This window comes from Orcinus orca, chromosome 4 (genome assembly GCF_937001465.1).
Source record: "Orcinus orca chromosome 4, mOrcOrc1.1, whole genome shotgun sequence".
Lineage (NCBI taxonomy): Eukaryota > Metazoa > Chordata > Mammalia > Artiodactyla > Delphinidae > Orcinus > Orcinus orca.
The window spans coordinates 35,394,825-35,412,712 of record NC_064562.1 but is presented as its reverse complement, the minus strand read 5'-3'; the positions used below and the strand labels follow the sequence as shown (position 1 = coordinate 35,412,712).

The following is a 17,888-nucleotide window of genomic DNA, read 5'->3' as shown; positions in this document are numbered from 1 at the left end:
TTGATTTAAGAAATACTCTTCTTTCCTGGAATTCATTAATCATTTACAATTTATCAGAGAAAAAATGTGTCCCAAACATGGATGAGAACAACTAGTTAAAATTTAACAAACCTAAGTGACTGAATGCAAGGCCAATGTAGGTCACTAAGTCACTGTTGGCAATTTTCTCTCAGAGAGCATCTTTTCTGATAGGATTCTGATTTAGCACTTGAAATTGTGGTAAAAAAACAAGTCTCTTCTATAAAATTCTGATAACACATATCAGATTCCAAGGCAAGTCAGCAAAAACCAGAATATACTGCACTTCTAAAACTGGATAAGATAGAATTTCCAATTTCCCAATTTAACTGTTTATTAACCTTGTGAGTATGAAGTTATATATATATTATATATAGTTAACATAAAAGGTAAACATAAAGTTATAAATCGTTACCTTACATTCAAGAAATCAATATTTTATGGTCTTCAACGAAAAGAACTACAATGACAACATGCTCTGCCCAACACACTTACTGGTACGACAGACACCTTTTCATACGGCGAGCAGACTGGTTCTATTATCATTTCATCTTTGATGGGTAGAATTAATTTAGGTGGCATTTCCACCTAAATTAGACAACAAGATGCTCTCTCCTCTGGGGAGCATTACAGTATCAACCTGCAGTTAGTTACAGATAGCTTCCCAATTATCCTAACACCATACTAATGCCATATATTGAATAATTTTTTCTATCATCACTGATATGCAATGCCAACTTGATTGTACTAAACACCAAAATAAATTTAGGCTTATATCTCAACAATATTTATCTATCTACCTATAGTATTATATTGTTTAAAAATTCAATAGCACATTGTTTAAAAAATTATGGATTTATAATATGCTTTAATATTTGAGAGATAGTTTTGCCCTCATTTTTCTTCTTCTTGTTTAGAATTTTCCAAGATAATTTTCTCTCTTTTTTCATTTGAACTTTAGAAAACATCTTATCTAGTTCTTAAAAAAGGAAGAAAGAAAGGAAGGAGAAGAAGAAAAAATCTCATTTTTAGCTTTATTGCAATATCAATACAGTTCTAAATTATCGTGGAAATAATTGATACTTTTATTGATTCTTTTTATTTAGGCATAAAACATGAGTATTTTTCCAGTTCTTATTTTGTATCCTGATAGTATTATTTGGAATTTTTAATAATATCAATCTTCCTGCTTACTTCTTGTTAAATTTTTCCTTAGATATTTTATCTAGTTGAGTCTGTGTGGTGGAAATTATAAGTGCAATTTTTTCTTCCATTACATATTTTAACTGGTTGTTGTTTCTGTAGACGATGGCTATATTGATTTCTAATTAGTAATTTTTATATACCCACCTTACCAATAGCTACCTTCTAACTGATTATTCATTTACCTTTACATAATTACCCTTTCTGAAGTCATTTATTTTTGCAATTTGGAAGTTTTAAGGGCTATTAGAAATGTAAACTTTATTTAAACTTTATTTATTTATTCCAGCCCAATTCAATTTAGTGTCATCAAATGATTATTGAGTGTTTAATATTGTTATGCTAGGGGCAATAGCCATAAAAATTAGTTTACAATCTAATGAGGTGGATGCAGCATGTGTATATACAATTCTAGGTTGCTATAAATGTTATGAAAGAGCTGGAGCTGGCCTCCAGAGCTTGGGTTTTGGTTTTGGAGGAAGCAGAAATCAAGACACAGCCAGAGATGCAGGAGTTTGTGTGAAGGCAATCTAGGCTGAAGGAGCAGCATGTAAAAAAAGAAACACATGTGAGACATGGGAAAATATGGTGCACGTTAGGGATATTATGTGATTCAATTTGGTTAGACTAGAGAGTGTTGGAAATAGAATCAAGAGAGAAAAAGTAACAGTGGTAGGAAGGGACATTTATTATGTTTACATTCACTGTGATGGGATATAGAAAGTCATGGAAGGTTTTTGAGCAGGTAAATGTCATAATCAGAGCTCCATTTATAGGAAGATGAATCTGTCTGCAATATGACAACTGATTTGGAGCAGGAGGTAACTGAAGTGGAGGAAGGGAAATCAGTTAATAGGCAACATAGACAAGCAGTCTAGACAAGAAATAAAAGGGTCTTCTCTAGGACATTGGCCATGGAAATAGAAAATAGCAATAAAACAGAAGTGACAGTGAAGGCTTCCCTGGTGGCGCAGTGGTTAAGAATCCACCTACCCGAATTCTAGCAAACATTTAGAGAAGAGCTAACACCTATTCTTCTCAAACTCTTCCAAAATACAGCAGAGGGAGGAACACTCCCAAACTCATTCTATGAGGCCACCATCACCCTGATACCAAAACCAGACAAAGATGTCACAAAAAAAGAAAACTATAGACCAATATGACTGATGTATATAGATGCAAAAATCCTCAAGAAAATACTAGCAAACAGAATCCAGCAGCACATTAAAAGGAACATACACCATGATCAAGTGGGGTTTATCCCAGGAACACAAGGATTCTTCAGTATACACAAATCAATCAATGTGATAAACCATATTAACAAATTGAAGGAGAAAAACCATATGATCATCTCAATAGATGCAGAGAAAGCTTTCGACAAAATTCAGTACCCATTTATGAAAAAAACCCTTCAGAAAGTAGGCATAGAGGGAACTTAACATACTAAAGGCTGTATATGACAAACACACAGCCAGCATAATTCTCAATGGTGAAAAACTGAAAGCATTTCCACGAAGATCAGGAAAAAGACAAGGTTGCCCACTCTCACCTCTATTATTCAACATATTTTTGGAAGCTTTAGCCACAGCAATCAAAGAAGAAGAAATAAAAGAAATCCAAATTGGAAAAGAAGAAGTAAAACTCTTACTGCTTGCAGATGACATGATACTATACATAGAGAATCCCAAAGATGATACCAGAAAACTACTAGAGCTAATCAATGAATTTCATAAAGTAGCAGGGTACAAAATTAATGCACAGAAATATCTTGCACTCCTATACAATAACAGTGAAAGATCAGAAAGAGAAATTAAGGGAACAATCCCATTTACCATTGTGACACAAAGAATAAAATACCTAGGAATAAAACTAACTTAAGCAGACAAAAGAACTGTATGCAGAAAACTATAGCCACTGATGAAAGAAATTAAAGATGATACAAACAGGGCTTCCCTGGTGGCACCGTGGTTGAGAGACCACCTGCCGATGCAGGGGACATGGGTTCGTGTCCTGGTCTGGGATTATCCCACATGCTGCGGAGCGGCTGGGCCTGTGAGCCATGTCCACTGAGCCTGCGCTCTGCAATGGGAGAGGCCGCAACAGTGAGAGACCCGCATACAGCAAAAAAAAAAAAAAAAAAAAAAAGATGATACAAACAGATGGATAGATATGTTCTTGTTCTTGGATTGGAAAAATCAACATTGTGAAAATGACTATATTACCCAAAGCAATCTACAAATTCAATGCAAACCCTATCAAACTACCACTGGCATTTTTCACAGAACTAGAACAAAAAATTTCACAATCTGTATGGAAACACAAGACCCTGAATAGCCAAAACAATCTTGAGAAAGAAAAACAGAGCTGGAGGAATCAGGCTCCCACACTTCAGACTATACTACAAAGCTACAGTAATTAATACAGTATGGTACTGGTACAAAAACAGAAATATAGAACAATGGAACAGGATAGAAAGCCCAGACATAAACCCACACACATATGGTCCACCTTATCTTTGATAAAGGAGGCAAGAATATACAGTGGAGAAAAGACAGCCTCTTCAATAAGCAGTGCTGGGAAAACTGGACAGCTACATGAAAAAGAATGAAATTAGAACACTCCCTAACACCATACACAAAAATAAACTCAAAATGGATTAAAGACCTACATGTAAGGCCAGACACTATAAAACTCTTAGAGGAAAACATAGGCAGAAGACTCTATGACATACATCACAGCAAGATCCTTTTTGACCCACCTCCTAGATAAATGGAAATAAAAACAAAAATAAACAAATGGGACCTAATGAAACTTCAAAGCTTTTGCACAGCAAAGGAAACCATAAATAAGACTAAAAGACAGCCCTCAGAATGGGAGAAAATATTTGCAAACAAATCAACGGACAAAGGATTAATCTCCAAAATATACAAGCAGCTCATGCAGTTCAATATATATAAAAAAAAAAACCTAATCCAAAAATGGGCAGAAGATCTAAGTAGACATTTCTCCAAAGAAGATATACAGGTTGCCAACAAACACATGAAAGGATGCTCAACATCACTAATCATTAGAGAAATGCAAATCAAAACTACAATCAGGTATCACCTCACTCTGGTCAGAATGGCCATCATCAAAAAATCTACAAACAGTAAATGCTGGAGAGGGTGTGGAGAAAAGGGAACCCTCTTGCACTGTTGGTGGGAATGTAAATTGATACAGCCACTATGGAGAGCAATATGGAGGTTCCTTAAAAAACTAAAACTAGAACTACCATATGACCCAGCAATCCCACTAATGGGCATATACCCTGAGAAAACCATAATTCAAAAAGAGTCATGTACCACAATGTTCATTGCAGCTCTATTTACATTAGCCAGGACATGGAAGCAACCTAAGTGTCCATCAACAGATGAATGGATAAAGAAGATGTGGCACATATATACAATGGAATGTTACTCAGCCATAAAAAGAAATGAAATTGAGTTTCTTGTAGTGAGGTGGATGGATCTAGAGACTGTCATGCAGAGTAAAGTAAGTCAGAAAGATAAAACAAATACTGTATGCTAACACATATATATGGAATCTAAAAAAAAAAAAAAAGGTTCTGAAGAACCTAGGGGCAGGACAGGAATAAAGACGCAAATCTACAGAATGGACTTGAGGACATGGGGAGGGGTTAGGGTAAGCTGGGATGAAGTGAGAGAGTGGCATGGACGTATATATACACTACCAAATGTAAAATAGATAGCTAGTGGGAAGCAGCCACACAGCACATGGAGATCAGCTCGGTGATTTGTGTCCACCTAGAGGGGTGGGATAGGGAGGGTGTGAGGGAGATGCAAGAGAGAGGAGATATGGGGATATATGTTTATGTATAGCTGACTCACTTTGTTAAACAGCAGAAACTAACACACCATTGCAAAGCAATTATACTCCAATGAAGATGTTAAAAAAAAAAAGAAAGAATCAGACTGCCAATGCAGGGGACACGGGTTTGAGCCCTGGTCCGGGAAGTCCCACATGCCGCGGAGCAGCTAAGCCCGTGTGCCACGACTACAGAGCCTGAGCTCTAGATCCCACAAGCTACAACTACTGAGCCCTCGTGCCACAACTACTGAAGCCCGTGCGCCTAGAGCCAGTGCTCTGTGACACTGCAGAGAGAAGCCACTGCAATGAGAAGACTGCACATCACAATGAAGAGTAGCCCCAGCTCACCACAACTAGAGAAATCCCGCGTGCAGCAATGAAGATCCAATGCAGCCAAAAATAAATAAATAAAATAAGTAAATTTATATAAAAAAAAGAAATGACAGTGAGAAAATAGTTTTAATAATAAGCTTCGACAACTGATGAGATGAATAAACAAGGAGGATGACTGTGAGGCTTTAATTGGCTGGTGGTTGGTGATGTGATTGGCAATGATTGGTAAGTCAGAGAGGGTAACTGTTAAGGAGGAAAGAAAAGGCAACAAATCTGGTTTTGATGTACTCATTTTGTTATAATAATTATTGATTATTTACTGAGTAGGAACATTTATCTTTGTTTCAAATCAAAACAAGTATTCCTTTGTAAAGATTTAGGATTAAACATTGAAGTATTAGTATTTCTTTCAATTTAGATGTATTTCTCCCACTAAATATTTAATCAAAATTTGCAGTAAGCTTGCTTTCAGAGAATGAAATGAGGGATATTAAAAATAGGGGTAATGATAGTGTATAATTGTAAATTATCAATAGGAGATGATGATAAGCATGTTGTCCCAATATACAAGGAAGCTCTAGGGGCAGAATGAAAAGGAGAGCTCCCGCCTAATATTTCATTTTGTGCCCTTTCCTTCAGTTAAGCTCCCAGTCACATATATGGGACGTGGATTTTCCTAGCCCCTGCCTCCTGTAGCCAGGGTTTCCTCTGTGGTAACGAGATGAAGCCTCAGAGAAAACAAAGTAGGCTCCTGACTTGTTTCCCCTCTGTGGCAGGTGTGGTGCCCCACCAGCTGGTGCTTCCAGACAGAGGGAGGAGTTGAGCTCAAAAGCTCACTACACTGTCGGTGGGAATGTATTGATAAATTGGTGCAGTCACAGTGGAGAACAGTATGGAGATCCCTTAAGAAACTAAAAATAGAGCTACCATATGATCCTGCAATCCCAATCCTGGGCATATATCTGGAGAAAACCGTAATTTGAAAGGATGTATGCTTTCCAATGTTCATTGCAGCACTATTTAGAGTAGCTAAGACATGGAAGCAACCTAAGTGTCTATCGACAGATGAATGGATAAAGAAGCTGTGTGGTATACACACAATGGAATATTACTCAGCCATAAAAAAGAATGAAATAATGCCATTTGCAGCAACATAGGTGGACCTAGAGATAATCACACTAAGTGAAGTAAGTTAGACAGAGAAAGACAAATATCATATGGTATTACATTTGTGTGGAATCTAAAAAAATGGTACAAATGAACTTTTTTACAAAGCAGAAATAGACTCAAAGACATAGAAAACAAACTTATGGTTACCAAAGGGGATGGGGTGGGGGAAAGATAAATTAGGAGTTTGGGATTAACATATACACACTACTATGTGTAAAGTAGATAACGAATAAGGAACTACTCTATACCATAGGGAGCTATATTCAATATCTTGTAATAACCTGTAATGAGAAAAGAATCTGAAAAAGTGTATATATATATATATATATATATATATATATATATATATATACACACACACACATATATATATAACTGAATTACTTTGCTGTACACTTGAAACTAAGACAACATTGTAAATTAACTATACTGCAATTAAAAAAAAAAGGTTAACAAAATAAATAAAATAAGGGGGGGCATGTATCCTTAGGCTACCATCTGGGAAAAAAAGCCCACTGCAAACTGAGAACCTATGAAAATAGTCAATAGATAGGTGAAGGGGGTCCAAAGTTACAGACTTCCAGCTATAAAATAAGTCCAGGGGATATAATGTACAGCATGGGGATTATAGTTAATAGTACAGTATTGCATATTTGAAAGTTGCTAAGAGGGTAGATCTTAAAAGTTCTCATCACAAGAAAAAAAAAGTTTTTTGTAACTATGTGTGCTGACAGATGTTAACTAGACTTACTGTGGTGATCATTTCATAATATATACTAATATCAAATCATGTTGCACAGTTGAAGCTAATATAATGTTATATGTTAATTATATTTCAATTAAAATAAAAAAGAAAATGGCCAACACAGTGGGGCAGGAATACATTTCCAGTGTCATTCATTCCTGTCAAGAGTGACATGCTGAGACCTGGTGGAAGGCAAAGCCTCCACCTACCATAGGCACAGGTTAAAAGTAATGATCCTTCATCGCAGGTCTAAGAAAGGACTTGCGGTAATTTGGGGTATTTGGGTTATGGTACCAGGCTCTGTCTTAAGGTTGGGGCGGTTTGTTCTGGCCGAGGTCAGCTGTGTGTTTGTTCTCTCCGCCTGTACTGGAAGCTGTTGCAACACACAGCCTCCCCGGCCCCCTCCCTCCTCATCGCAACTAAGGCTAATGCTTCACTAGCCTTTGCAGAAGAGTTGGCTTCGCAGGAGTGTTGAGCTGGGCCAGAAAGGAGGAGCTTAGACCTGTGTGCAAAACCTGGGAACCTGACTAAACATTAGTCCGGGGCCAGGATGAGGACAAAGAGACTGGAAAGACATCCCGCCCCCCTGGTAAGAAAGCCCCGTGATCACCTCCAGCCACTGGCGGTCCTGCCATCCTTGGAACTTAAATAAAGGGACAATTGGAGCCGAAATGTCACAGTTCTGACCCTTCAGGCTTGGACCACCGGGCACCCCCGACACCATGAGTTGGTCCTCACATCCCCGGAGTTTAATCCTCTGCTTCTACACTCTTTCATTGCTCTCTTCAACATGCCTGGCAGTAAGTGTGCTGTTTACAAAACGTATTTGTTTTAAATGGAAAGCTTAAAAATAAGAAAATATACGATAAACTAGTGAAATGTCTGTATTTTTCTCCTCTAGTATATTGCTACCCGAGACAACTGCTGCATCTTAGATGAAAGATTTGTAAGTAGTTTTTATGTTTCTCGCTGTGTTTGCACTGGACGTGGGCAGAGTTGCAAATATCATTTGGCAGTTTAGACTTTTTTTTTTAATGGAGTCTAGGTTTTACCTATTTTGATTAGTAGATCTTATGTAGCTTTTTATCAGGATTTTAAAGCACTCTATTATTGTATTTTCAGGGTAGTTATTGCCCAACTACCTGTGGAATTGCAGATTTCCTGTCTACTTACCAAACCAGTGTAGACAAGGATCTACAGAATTTGGAAGGCATCTTACGTCAGGTTGAGAACAAGACATCAGAAGCCAAAGAGTTGGTCAAAGCAATCCAGATCAGCTACCGCTCTGATGGAACAGCAAAGCCAAGTGAGAATCTAACCACCACTGACTGAGAACTTCATCTGTGAAGTTCTTTTGCTGTTATTTCAGTGGTTCTGTTTGTTCATGTATTTTTATGTCTCTGATCCCATGTTACAGATGGGATAGAGAGTGCTACCAAGATTTCCAAGAAAATGTTGGAAGAAATTATGAAATACGAAACATTGATTTCAACACATGAATCAACAGTTCGGTAAGCATTTTTTGTTTCAATTTGCTCTCCAAGACTGAGCTAGTGTTTACTCAATACTCCAAGCTTCAGTAGAAGAAATCTTTTTATTTTTTTCTACTTGTATCTAATTGACATGATGCCTGACCATCTTGAACACAGTGGAGATAGAAGTATTTAGGCAATATGAGTTGTATTGGATTGTAATTGCTTTTTAATAATGATGTAGAAAAAAAAATCATGTGGGAGAAAGATGTTTTAGGTGTCTTCAAATGCTTTATGACCGTATTTACCAAAATGTTTCCCCTCACCCCCATTTGTCTTACAACGTAAATTCAAACTGATGGGAATATGGGTGTTGAAAATAAAATTCTTTTTATAAGAATGTCAACAAATGTGTGGTGAGGAATTTGTAAGCAGAGACATAGGCAGGATCTTGGCTGCAAAAGTAAATTATACTGAAGGCAGAGCAGAAAAAAATGTGTTTTAAGAGATAAGTGTAACAAACATTGTAAAGCTACCTGTTGATCATGGAACCTGCAATTACGTATTCTCCTCCCTTATCTTGAAAGTAAAATGTCTCTGTTAACAACTTCCCAGGGACTCGTAGACTTTCTGAACATAGGGTCTCAGATACAGTTTTAGTTTCTTCCTCAATTTTTTTCCTAAATTTTTCTCAAAGTAGTATAAGAAATTGAGATAAATGATGGCTGAGGAAAAGTGGCCCAGGAGGGATTTATCCTTTTTTTGATATCAGAGGGCTATTATTATTATTGTGATACTATTAGCATTATGATTTGCATTATTATTGCCCATCATTGAAGTTGAAGGAGACTACAGTGTAGAAATTTTCTAAGGCGCAGTAGAGAAAAACGTGGTCAAATAGTTTGTCTATCCTGAACCTCAAAGAAAGAGATGACAGTCTATGTACTGTAGGTAGTTTTCTATCATTTCTGAATATGTACAAGCATCCCTGTGAGAAACAACAAAAGCAGGAGTTTTCACTTCCTCCAGGCTTTTGCTGAAGCTATGTAAATAGAAACACTAAGAAGAAAGGGAAAATGTCTGTTATTTTATTTTAGGTAAGGTAGTGCCCCAGATACTTTTCCTATGTAAGTTATAAGATTGAAGTCCATAAACAGATCCTCAGTAAATCCACAAGTGAAAAGGAATAATGCTTCAGCACATGTGAATTTCAGAACAGGGCCTTTCTTTCCCTAAGAATATTGTCCCAAGAATAATCACCAAAGGGTCTTCCTATTAATCAAGGTCATCACTTGTGTACCTCATTATCTGCTGCCCTTTATGCAAAAGATACAATTCAGAAAGGCCACTTAACAATGATACTGTTTATTGGCAAGGACCCTGTTATATTCTTTTCCAGAAAGCTTAGAATTTTAATTCACCTCAATTTATTTATTAACGTCATTTTACACTTTTTCCAAGAATGGAGTAATTTATCAGGAAATAATTCTTGAGAAAATAAGGTGGTATTTTTAAAAGAATATACAAAATTATTCCTCTAAAAGGAATACTCGGTTATCTTATTATTTTGCTTATAGATTTTTGCAGGAAATATATAATTCAAATAATCAAAAAATCATCAACCTGAAACAGAAAGTGGTCCAACTGGAAGCAAAGTGTCAGGAACCTTGTCAAGATACAGTGAAAATACATGATACAACTGGGAAAGGTAAGTGAAAGTTTTATATTGGATTAAGTTCATCAAAGCAAATATAAAAAGTAAAGGAGATTGTATGTATTGGAATGTATACAAATACATTGGAAAATGTCTAGCTATTAAATCTAAACAGTCTGCTTAGACTTTTCTTGAGTAGCTAAAAAAAATACTTTAAAGGAATAATCACGTGAGAAGTAAGAAAATACTTCTCAGGAAATGAATAGTTTATGACAAGTTAAAAATTTCATTTTCAAGGCTGGCACAGTCTTACCTGGATTTCAAACCACCACAAACATTTCTTCTTTTTCAGATTGTCAAGACATTGCCAATAAGGGGGCCAGAGAGAGTGGGCTTTACTTTATCAAACCTCTGAAAGCTAAGCAGCAGTTCTTAGTCTACTGTGAAATTGATGGGTCTGGAAATGGATGGACTGTGTTTCAGAAGGTATTTTTTCCCACAACAAATGTATTTAATAGACACCTAATTGTTCTGCTATGTGCCCGATACGTTTCCAAGCACCTTGTGAACATTAACTCAATTAACACTCACAACTTCCCTTTGCGGTAGTTTTTGCCTTCTTATCGCTATTTACAGAGGAGGAAACAGGCACAAGAGGCTGAGTATCAATAACTTGCCCAAAGTCACATAACTAATAAGTAACAGAGTAAGGATATAGTCTGGTTTCAGTCTGTGCTGTGACTCTCTACTATGCTGGCCCTGCTGTTGTAGATTCATGATGGCACATAATCACAATATCATAGTGACAAAGAACTTGAAGAGACCTCTCTTGACAGGTACATCAAGACCTAGGGCTGCCCATCACAAGAAGATGATGTCACCCAGAGGATACACTGAGGCTGTTCCAAGACCAGGACCCTCTATTGCCTTTGCCAGCTCCAGGCACCCACTGCAAATCCTCTTGCATTGTTTACCTTTGACCACTGTTACAACTAATCCTGCAGGGGGCACTCAGAGACAGCGAGTGATGGGAGCTCTGGCTGGTAGACACAGATTGAGCAATAGGTTGATCTTTCTGCCATCAGTACAAGAATCAGCAATATCAAGCTGGTGTTCTGGAGTCTTCTAGAAGTCTTTTTAAAACTACTAGTTTTGGGCTTCCCTGGTGGCGCAGTGGTTGAGAGTCCGCCTGCCGATGCAGGGGACACGGGGTCGTGTCCCGGTCCGCGGAGGGGCTGGGCCCGTGAGCCATGGCCGCTGAGCCTGTGCGTCCGGAGCCTGCGCAATGGGAGAGGCCACAACAGTGAGCGGCCCGCGTACGGCCAAAAAAACCACAAACTACTAGTTCTGTAACTACTAGTAGTTATAGTAGTTAAAACTACTACTAGTAGTTTTAAAACTACTAGTTTATAATTTATCATGTGCTAGTCGCTCTTTTAAGTACTTTTACATTCTCTGGTGTAATCCCTGCAACAACCCTAAGAAGTAAGCGTCATTATTCCTACTTGATAGGTGAGAAAACAAGCAGCTAGCCCAGGGTCACTTAGTAAACGATGAAATCAGACCCTCCATATTTTGGACAAAATGTTTATAATTTGTTTGTGTGTGCACTGATAATCCACTCTCTCCTTTTGCCCATACAATTGTGTAATTAGAGGCTTGATGGCAGTGTGGATTTCAAGAAAAACTGGATTCAATATAAAGAAGGGTTTGGACATCTGTCTCCTACTGGAAACACAGAATTTTGGCTGGGAAATGAGAAGATTCATTTGATAAGCACACAGTCTACCATCCCATATGTATTAAGAGTGCAGTTGGAGGATTGGAATGGCAGAACCAGGTACTATTAGAAAAGACTTTTAACTTTTTGCCGTAGAGACATTCTGGAGTATGCACTTTCCAGCTCTCAACAGAACAGTGGGGAAGACAGTCTGACAGATGAGAAGAGCACATCCAACTATGTTCCCCAGAAGTCAGTTTGATTCTTGGGCAGTCCAAGTTGCTAGGTCCTATTTAGGCAGGATCTAAGTGTTCTGGTACAATCCACTTACCCTGGAACCATACAAAATAATAACTAGTATTTCCTGAGCATTTAATATGTACCATAAATTGAACATGAAATTATAATTTAATCTAATCCAAATAACTGTTTCATGAGGCAGGAACTACTATTAATCCCATTTTACAGATTAACATTTCCACGGTCGCATCGTTGGTATAGGGTAAAGGATGGATTTAAACTTAGGTAGGTTAACTCTACAACCCATCCTCTTAGTGATTATCCTTGTTGAAGAGTGAATCTAGCTTCTTCAGATTTCCCAGCGCTTTAATGATCATTCAGTCAGTCAAATCCAGAGCTACTTTAAAATGAAACCAGCTGGCTTCTTTGGTGAGCTAGAGCCGCCTGGGCACTTTGAGTGTTGTATGCCTAATTAAAATTAAAAACAATATCCAACCCTCTTGTTACGTCTATGGCATGATGAAATATAGTCTGTGCCCAAATACGTATTTTTACTTTTTAAAGTTTTTAACCAGAAAGTATAATACCATAGTCAGTAGACCTCCTATGAGAACATCTCCTATATCCCAAGTCCTAGAGATCAGGGAAGCTAAATGTTTTCTGGAAATCTCTGTTCATGCACCAAAGCCCATTCTTCCCTGAACTCCATAGAATTCTGGCCCTCATTCACAACTTTTTTTCCAGGGGAGAATCTCTCTCTGATCCTATAGCTCATGTTTTGTGGGCCATACAGGGAACTTCTTTTTTGTGATGCTTGAGGAAACCCTCCTTCTTGTCACTGCCACACTGCCTTGAGAAAGGAAAACCCCTTTAGGACTTCACACTTTAGATGGTATGAGTGGCTAATGGAACTGTAGCTCCTTCAAGTTTGCTGCATTGTTTGTCACTCACTGTCAGATAATGAATGTGGTTTATGAGAACTGTGTGTACATGCTACATACTGAGATAAAAGTGGAAAATATGAAATTAGTCAGGTTCATCCACATATCTGGATTGGTTATTAGGATCTTATAGGCAAAAAGCATTCAGATGGCTGAAATGTTTAGTCTTCCTGGGACTAGAAGCCTTCCTTGAAGTCTTCTAGACCCATCCTGAGTGGTGTGGGTTCCCACATCCATTTTCCCTTGCCAGATTTGCAGAAAATTTTATTCAATGAGCACATTTCGGATTAAGAAGCAAAGTTAAAAATTCCAAACAATTGTCCTATGAAAGAGAGAACTTCTGAGATGCCTTCTGAGGCTCAGGGTCTAAGGTCTCTATTCCCTTCTTTGTAGTACTGCAGACTATGCTACGTTCAGGGTGACAGGTGAAAATGACAAATACCGCATGACATATGCCTACTTTATTGGTGGAGATGCTGGAGATGCGTTTGATGGCTACGATTTTGGAGAGGATACTAGTGACAAGTTTTTCACATCCCACAATGGCATGCAGTTCAGTACCTGGGACAATGACAACGATAAGTTTGAAGGCAACTGCGCTGAACAGGATGGATCTGGTTGGTGGATGAACAAATGTCATGCTGGCCACCTCAATGGAATTTATTACCAAGGTATGCCTTTCTTCCTTAGATGCATGAATTTGTGCATAGTCTATATTTTTATAAAAGGTAATAAATAAATATAAGGAAATGAATAAAGATATTGAGAGCTTATTATATAGTTCTTTATTTTAAACCAGAATTGAATACTGCTAGCTTATACCTGAAATTGGTCCTTCTACAAGAAATCCAACTGCTGCAAACTATGCAGTGGTATTCATCGTGCCTCCATCAGAGTTGATACTTTGGGTTATGGTGTCTCCTCTAGGCTTACCGTATATATGATCTGGATGGACTAACATTACCATGTTTATGCTTGTTAACACAGTAGCTTGGTTCAGCTTCCCATGAGCTATGTGTCAGATAGATCCAGTAAGCAGTGAGTAGGTGTCTGGAGGAATTAAGCAAACAGCAGGGATGTATTGGTGAGGGCAGATGTCTATGAAAGCTTAAGAGGAGAAGAGTCCAGCCTGAGGAGTGTAGACACTTATTTTAGGACAAGGGGAGGGCAAGCTATAGTTTGCTCTAAGACTGGAGTAGTTCTGAGCACTGGTTTTACTTACTGACAAACTATTGTAACTACCCAACAGGTATGCATGGAGAAATCCTCATCCATTAAAATGAGCAATCTTCCCTCCTTAGGGCACTGTCCTAGCCAAGAGGTGACTTGGAATCCTCTTAAAAACTACTTAAACTTACCTTTTGGTTTTCACAATGTTTTTTTTTGAAACCTAACTTAGTTTTGCACCAACAAACCATGTAATTAGAAGAAGCTCTCAGGGAAGGTGCCTGACCCATATGGTCCAGAGTAGCCGTGTTGATAGCTTGTGGTACCCTCCAGTACTAGACTCCGACAATCCCTTACAAAATCACATGAGATCTAGTGTCCGGGAACGAGGTGAAAGCACTTCAGCCTAGCCTCCACTTTATAATGGAGATGTAAAATAACATTCCAGAACTGAGCTCCTCGTATTTTCCAGTAAAATTGTGTTTTTCAGATGACCTGAGATCATCTGGTGAGGAATTATGACCTGTTTTCAGAAAGGTGGTCCATCATAGCTGAATCCAGGATGGCTAAACTTAGGGAGAGGGACCAATTGGGGAAATTTGGGGTTCTAAGCCTGTTAGCAGTGAATACATTTAAAGTATGGATGTGACCAGAAAGCACAACACAGCTGTAAGAGTTTGTTTAATAATAAGTTTATGTCATTTGTAAATGGAGAATTTAGGAGTCTTTAAGGATATTTTCAGTTAGTAGATAACACTATAAAATCTGATGTAAATGGCAATGGACTTCATAATAGACAGTTCTTTATAGACTTTCTGAGGGGAAGAGATTCAAGAGCAGTGATATGTGCATCTACAATTTGTTTTAGGCGGCACTTACTCAAAAACATCTACTACTAATGGTTATGATAATGGCATTATTTGGGCCACTTGGAAATCCCGGTGGTATTCAATGAAGAAAACCACCATGAAATTAATCCCATATAACAGAATCGCCATTGGAGAAGGACAGCAACACCACCTTGGGGGAGCCAAACAGGTCAGACCAGAACATCATGATGAAATAGAATATGACTAAGTCATTTTACCCTGAGGATTAGATGTTCATTTCTGTTAACCCACAAAGTTTCAGAAACTTTTATGAAATTTTCTTCCCATTTTCTCTTACTGTATTTATTAATTTTAAGTCTTTTATTAAGAATAGTTAGCCTTGAATGGCAATTAAAACTCACTTTGGACTGTATTCCCAAATGACTGAATGCAGAATTATTTAAAATTTGTTTATTTAATGAGATAATAATATTTTAGCTTATTTCCTGAAGATGTAATAAAATCATTGTGATAGTTTGCATTTTAATGATCACACGTCATTGTGTCTTGGTGATTTTTAAAATTATGTCTTACATAGTTTAGTATATGCTAATATAATAGGAGCAAACTCTAGCATTTCAAATGACTAAGTATTTTTTCCATATTTATTAGCCCTAAATCATTCATATTTAATTATTCTTTTTAAATGGAGATAATTGTATCTTTTTAATATATTTTTTGTTTTGGTCATAGGCTGGAGACGTATAAAAGGCCATTTCAAAAGTGATTTACTTATGAAATGAGTCTATCTAAAAAGAAAAATATAATATTTTTCCTATGGGACAATGGACTTGCAAAGCCTCACTTCATTTTAAGAGTAATAAGAACCCACGCTGAAAACTCCACTAACAGTTTCATGCTGGTTGTAATTTATCTATACACCATTTCAATAAACATTTTGTTTCCTAAGACTAGATACATGGTACATTTTATTGACCATTAAAAGCCATCACTTTCCTTCAATTTAATATTTACAGTTGGACAATTATCAGTAGTTGCTCAGTGTTCACTTTATGCTAAACATTGTACCTGACTCTTGGGAAGTTATGAAGGAAATAGAAATCATGGCTTTTGCCCTCTAGGGGTTATAAGACAAATACAGAAAAATACAGTAACCCAAAATGACAAAATTTGATATAAAAACATAAACACATGTCACAATCACATAACTCAGGTTCATAGTACCCCAGTGCAGCTGGAGACATAAGGCTGTTTGGGGATTCTCCCAGTAAATCCTTTTAGCTCCGGGCTCCTGTGGCCATATGTGGGCACTTGGAGAGGATTATAACTCAGAACAGAGAGATCCAGGGAACAGTCTGCTCAGCCCCTCACTGCTGAATAAGTTGAGCAGAATGAAGCCATTATTGCAGTAGCCAGAGATCAGGAATCGCTAACTTTCTGTAAGGAATAGCTGCATTTACATTAGTTGGCATAAGGCTGAACATGAAAAGTAATTGACTAATTTTATGGGGTCATGGGGGGAGGTCTGGTTGTTCTGAAGTCCTGAGCATTGGCTTTGGATTCTCTTCCTTTTCACAATTTCTTTCCTAATTCTTTCGCTTCCTTGTTCTCATAAGTCCTGATTTTAAAAGCATCCTATTGAGGAGATAAAAACCAGTTAAGTAAACTTCTAGGTATACAGCCAAATACTTGTGAGGCTTTGGGAAAATAGGAACATTGATTCATTGTCTGTAGCACTCATTCATTCATGTATGCATGAGGCATTCATTCAACTAACATTTATTGACTTCCTTCATTGTACTAACCCCTGTGCTGGGTATATAGCACATAGTAGCATCCTCCTTTCTCCCAGTACTGTTCTATTCCGTCCAGTTCTCAAGTTCCAAAAAACCAGCAATAAGTCTTCCTTATTCCTCCCTCCCCATATCCTCAAGCCTGTCAAATCCACCTCCTAAATATTTATTATATTCATTTCCTTCTCTATGCCAACTGCCACCGTTCTAGTTGGGATATATATCTCTTGCCAGGATAATGGCAAATGCCTCCTTCCTGTTTTCCATCTTGCTTCCAGCTTTACTCATCATGCTCCAAACCGCTTCTAAATTCAGAATGCATATAGTCTACCCTTTGAGAATCTATAAAATCCTTTGGGTGAACAATTTGGTCATAGACAGGACGAGTTATGTAAATATTCATAAGTTTAAATGCAATAATATCACTCTAGTGATTTATCCCAAGAAAATTATTTTTGAAAAAGAAAATAGTTCTTTATAGAAATATAGATAATATTTAAATATTAAATAAATATTAATTACAGTGGGAAATTTAGAAAATATTTAACAGTGGAAAAATGCACAAGCAAGGTGGTTTATTAGTACAATGGAAGAGAATGCAATGATTACATAATAAGTATAACATCTCTGTATGAGCATAGAGACATTTACTAAATAATATGTGAAATTTTAAGATGAAAAACAATTCTACAATAAGTTTGTAAAAGTATATATGCATATACTTTTGAATAAAAT

General features: G+C 37.3%; 1 protein-coding gene across 2 annotated transcripts; it reads left to right on the top strand.

The window, feature by feature from the left end:
- The first annotated feature begins 7,866 nt into the window (after positions 1 to 7,866).
- FGG (fibrinogen gamma chain) lies at positions 7,867 to 16,313 on the top strand. 2 transcript variants are annotated; one of them, XM_004263652.4, is made up of 10 exons: positions 7,867 to 8,136; positions 8,238 to 8,282; positions 8,459 to 8,642; positions 8,754 to 8,847; positions 10,386 to 10,516; positions 10,815 to 10,948; positions 12,118 to 12,302; positions 13,757 to 14,034; positions 15,399 to 15,568; positions 16,093 to 16,313. In XM_004263652.4, exons 1-10 carry the CDS (start codon positions 8,059 to 8,061, stop codon positions 16,105 to 16,107), a joined length of 1,314 nt encoding a protein of 437 aa, XP_004263700.1. In that variant the 5' UTR covers positions 7,867 to 8,058; the 3' UTR covers positions 16,108 to 16,313. The 2 variants fall into 2 exon arrangements, with proteins under 2 accessions (XP_004263700.1, XP_004263699.1); XM_004263651.4 differs by lacking the exon at positions 16,093 to 16,313 and having other exon boundaries at positions 7,952 to 8,136; positions 15,399 to 15,882.
- Positions 16,314 to 17,888: the final 1,575 nt, after the last annotated feature.

Coding starts and splice junctions, on each gene's coding strand:
- FGG (XM_004263651.4), top strand. CDS start 8,059: ATGAGTTGGTCCTCACATCCCCGGAGTTTAATCCTCTGCTTCTACACT. Junction 8,848..10,385: donor ACACATGAATCAACAGTTCG/GTAAGCATTTTT, acceptor TTTTGCTTATAG/ATTTTTGCAGGAAATATATA. Junction 12,303..13,756: donor GATTGGAATGGCAGAACCAG/GTACTATTAGAA, acceptor CCTTCTTTGTAG/TACTGCAGACTATGCTACGT.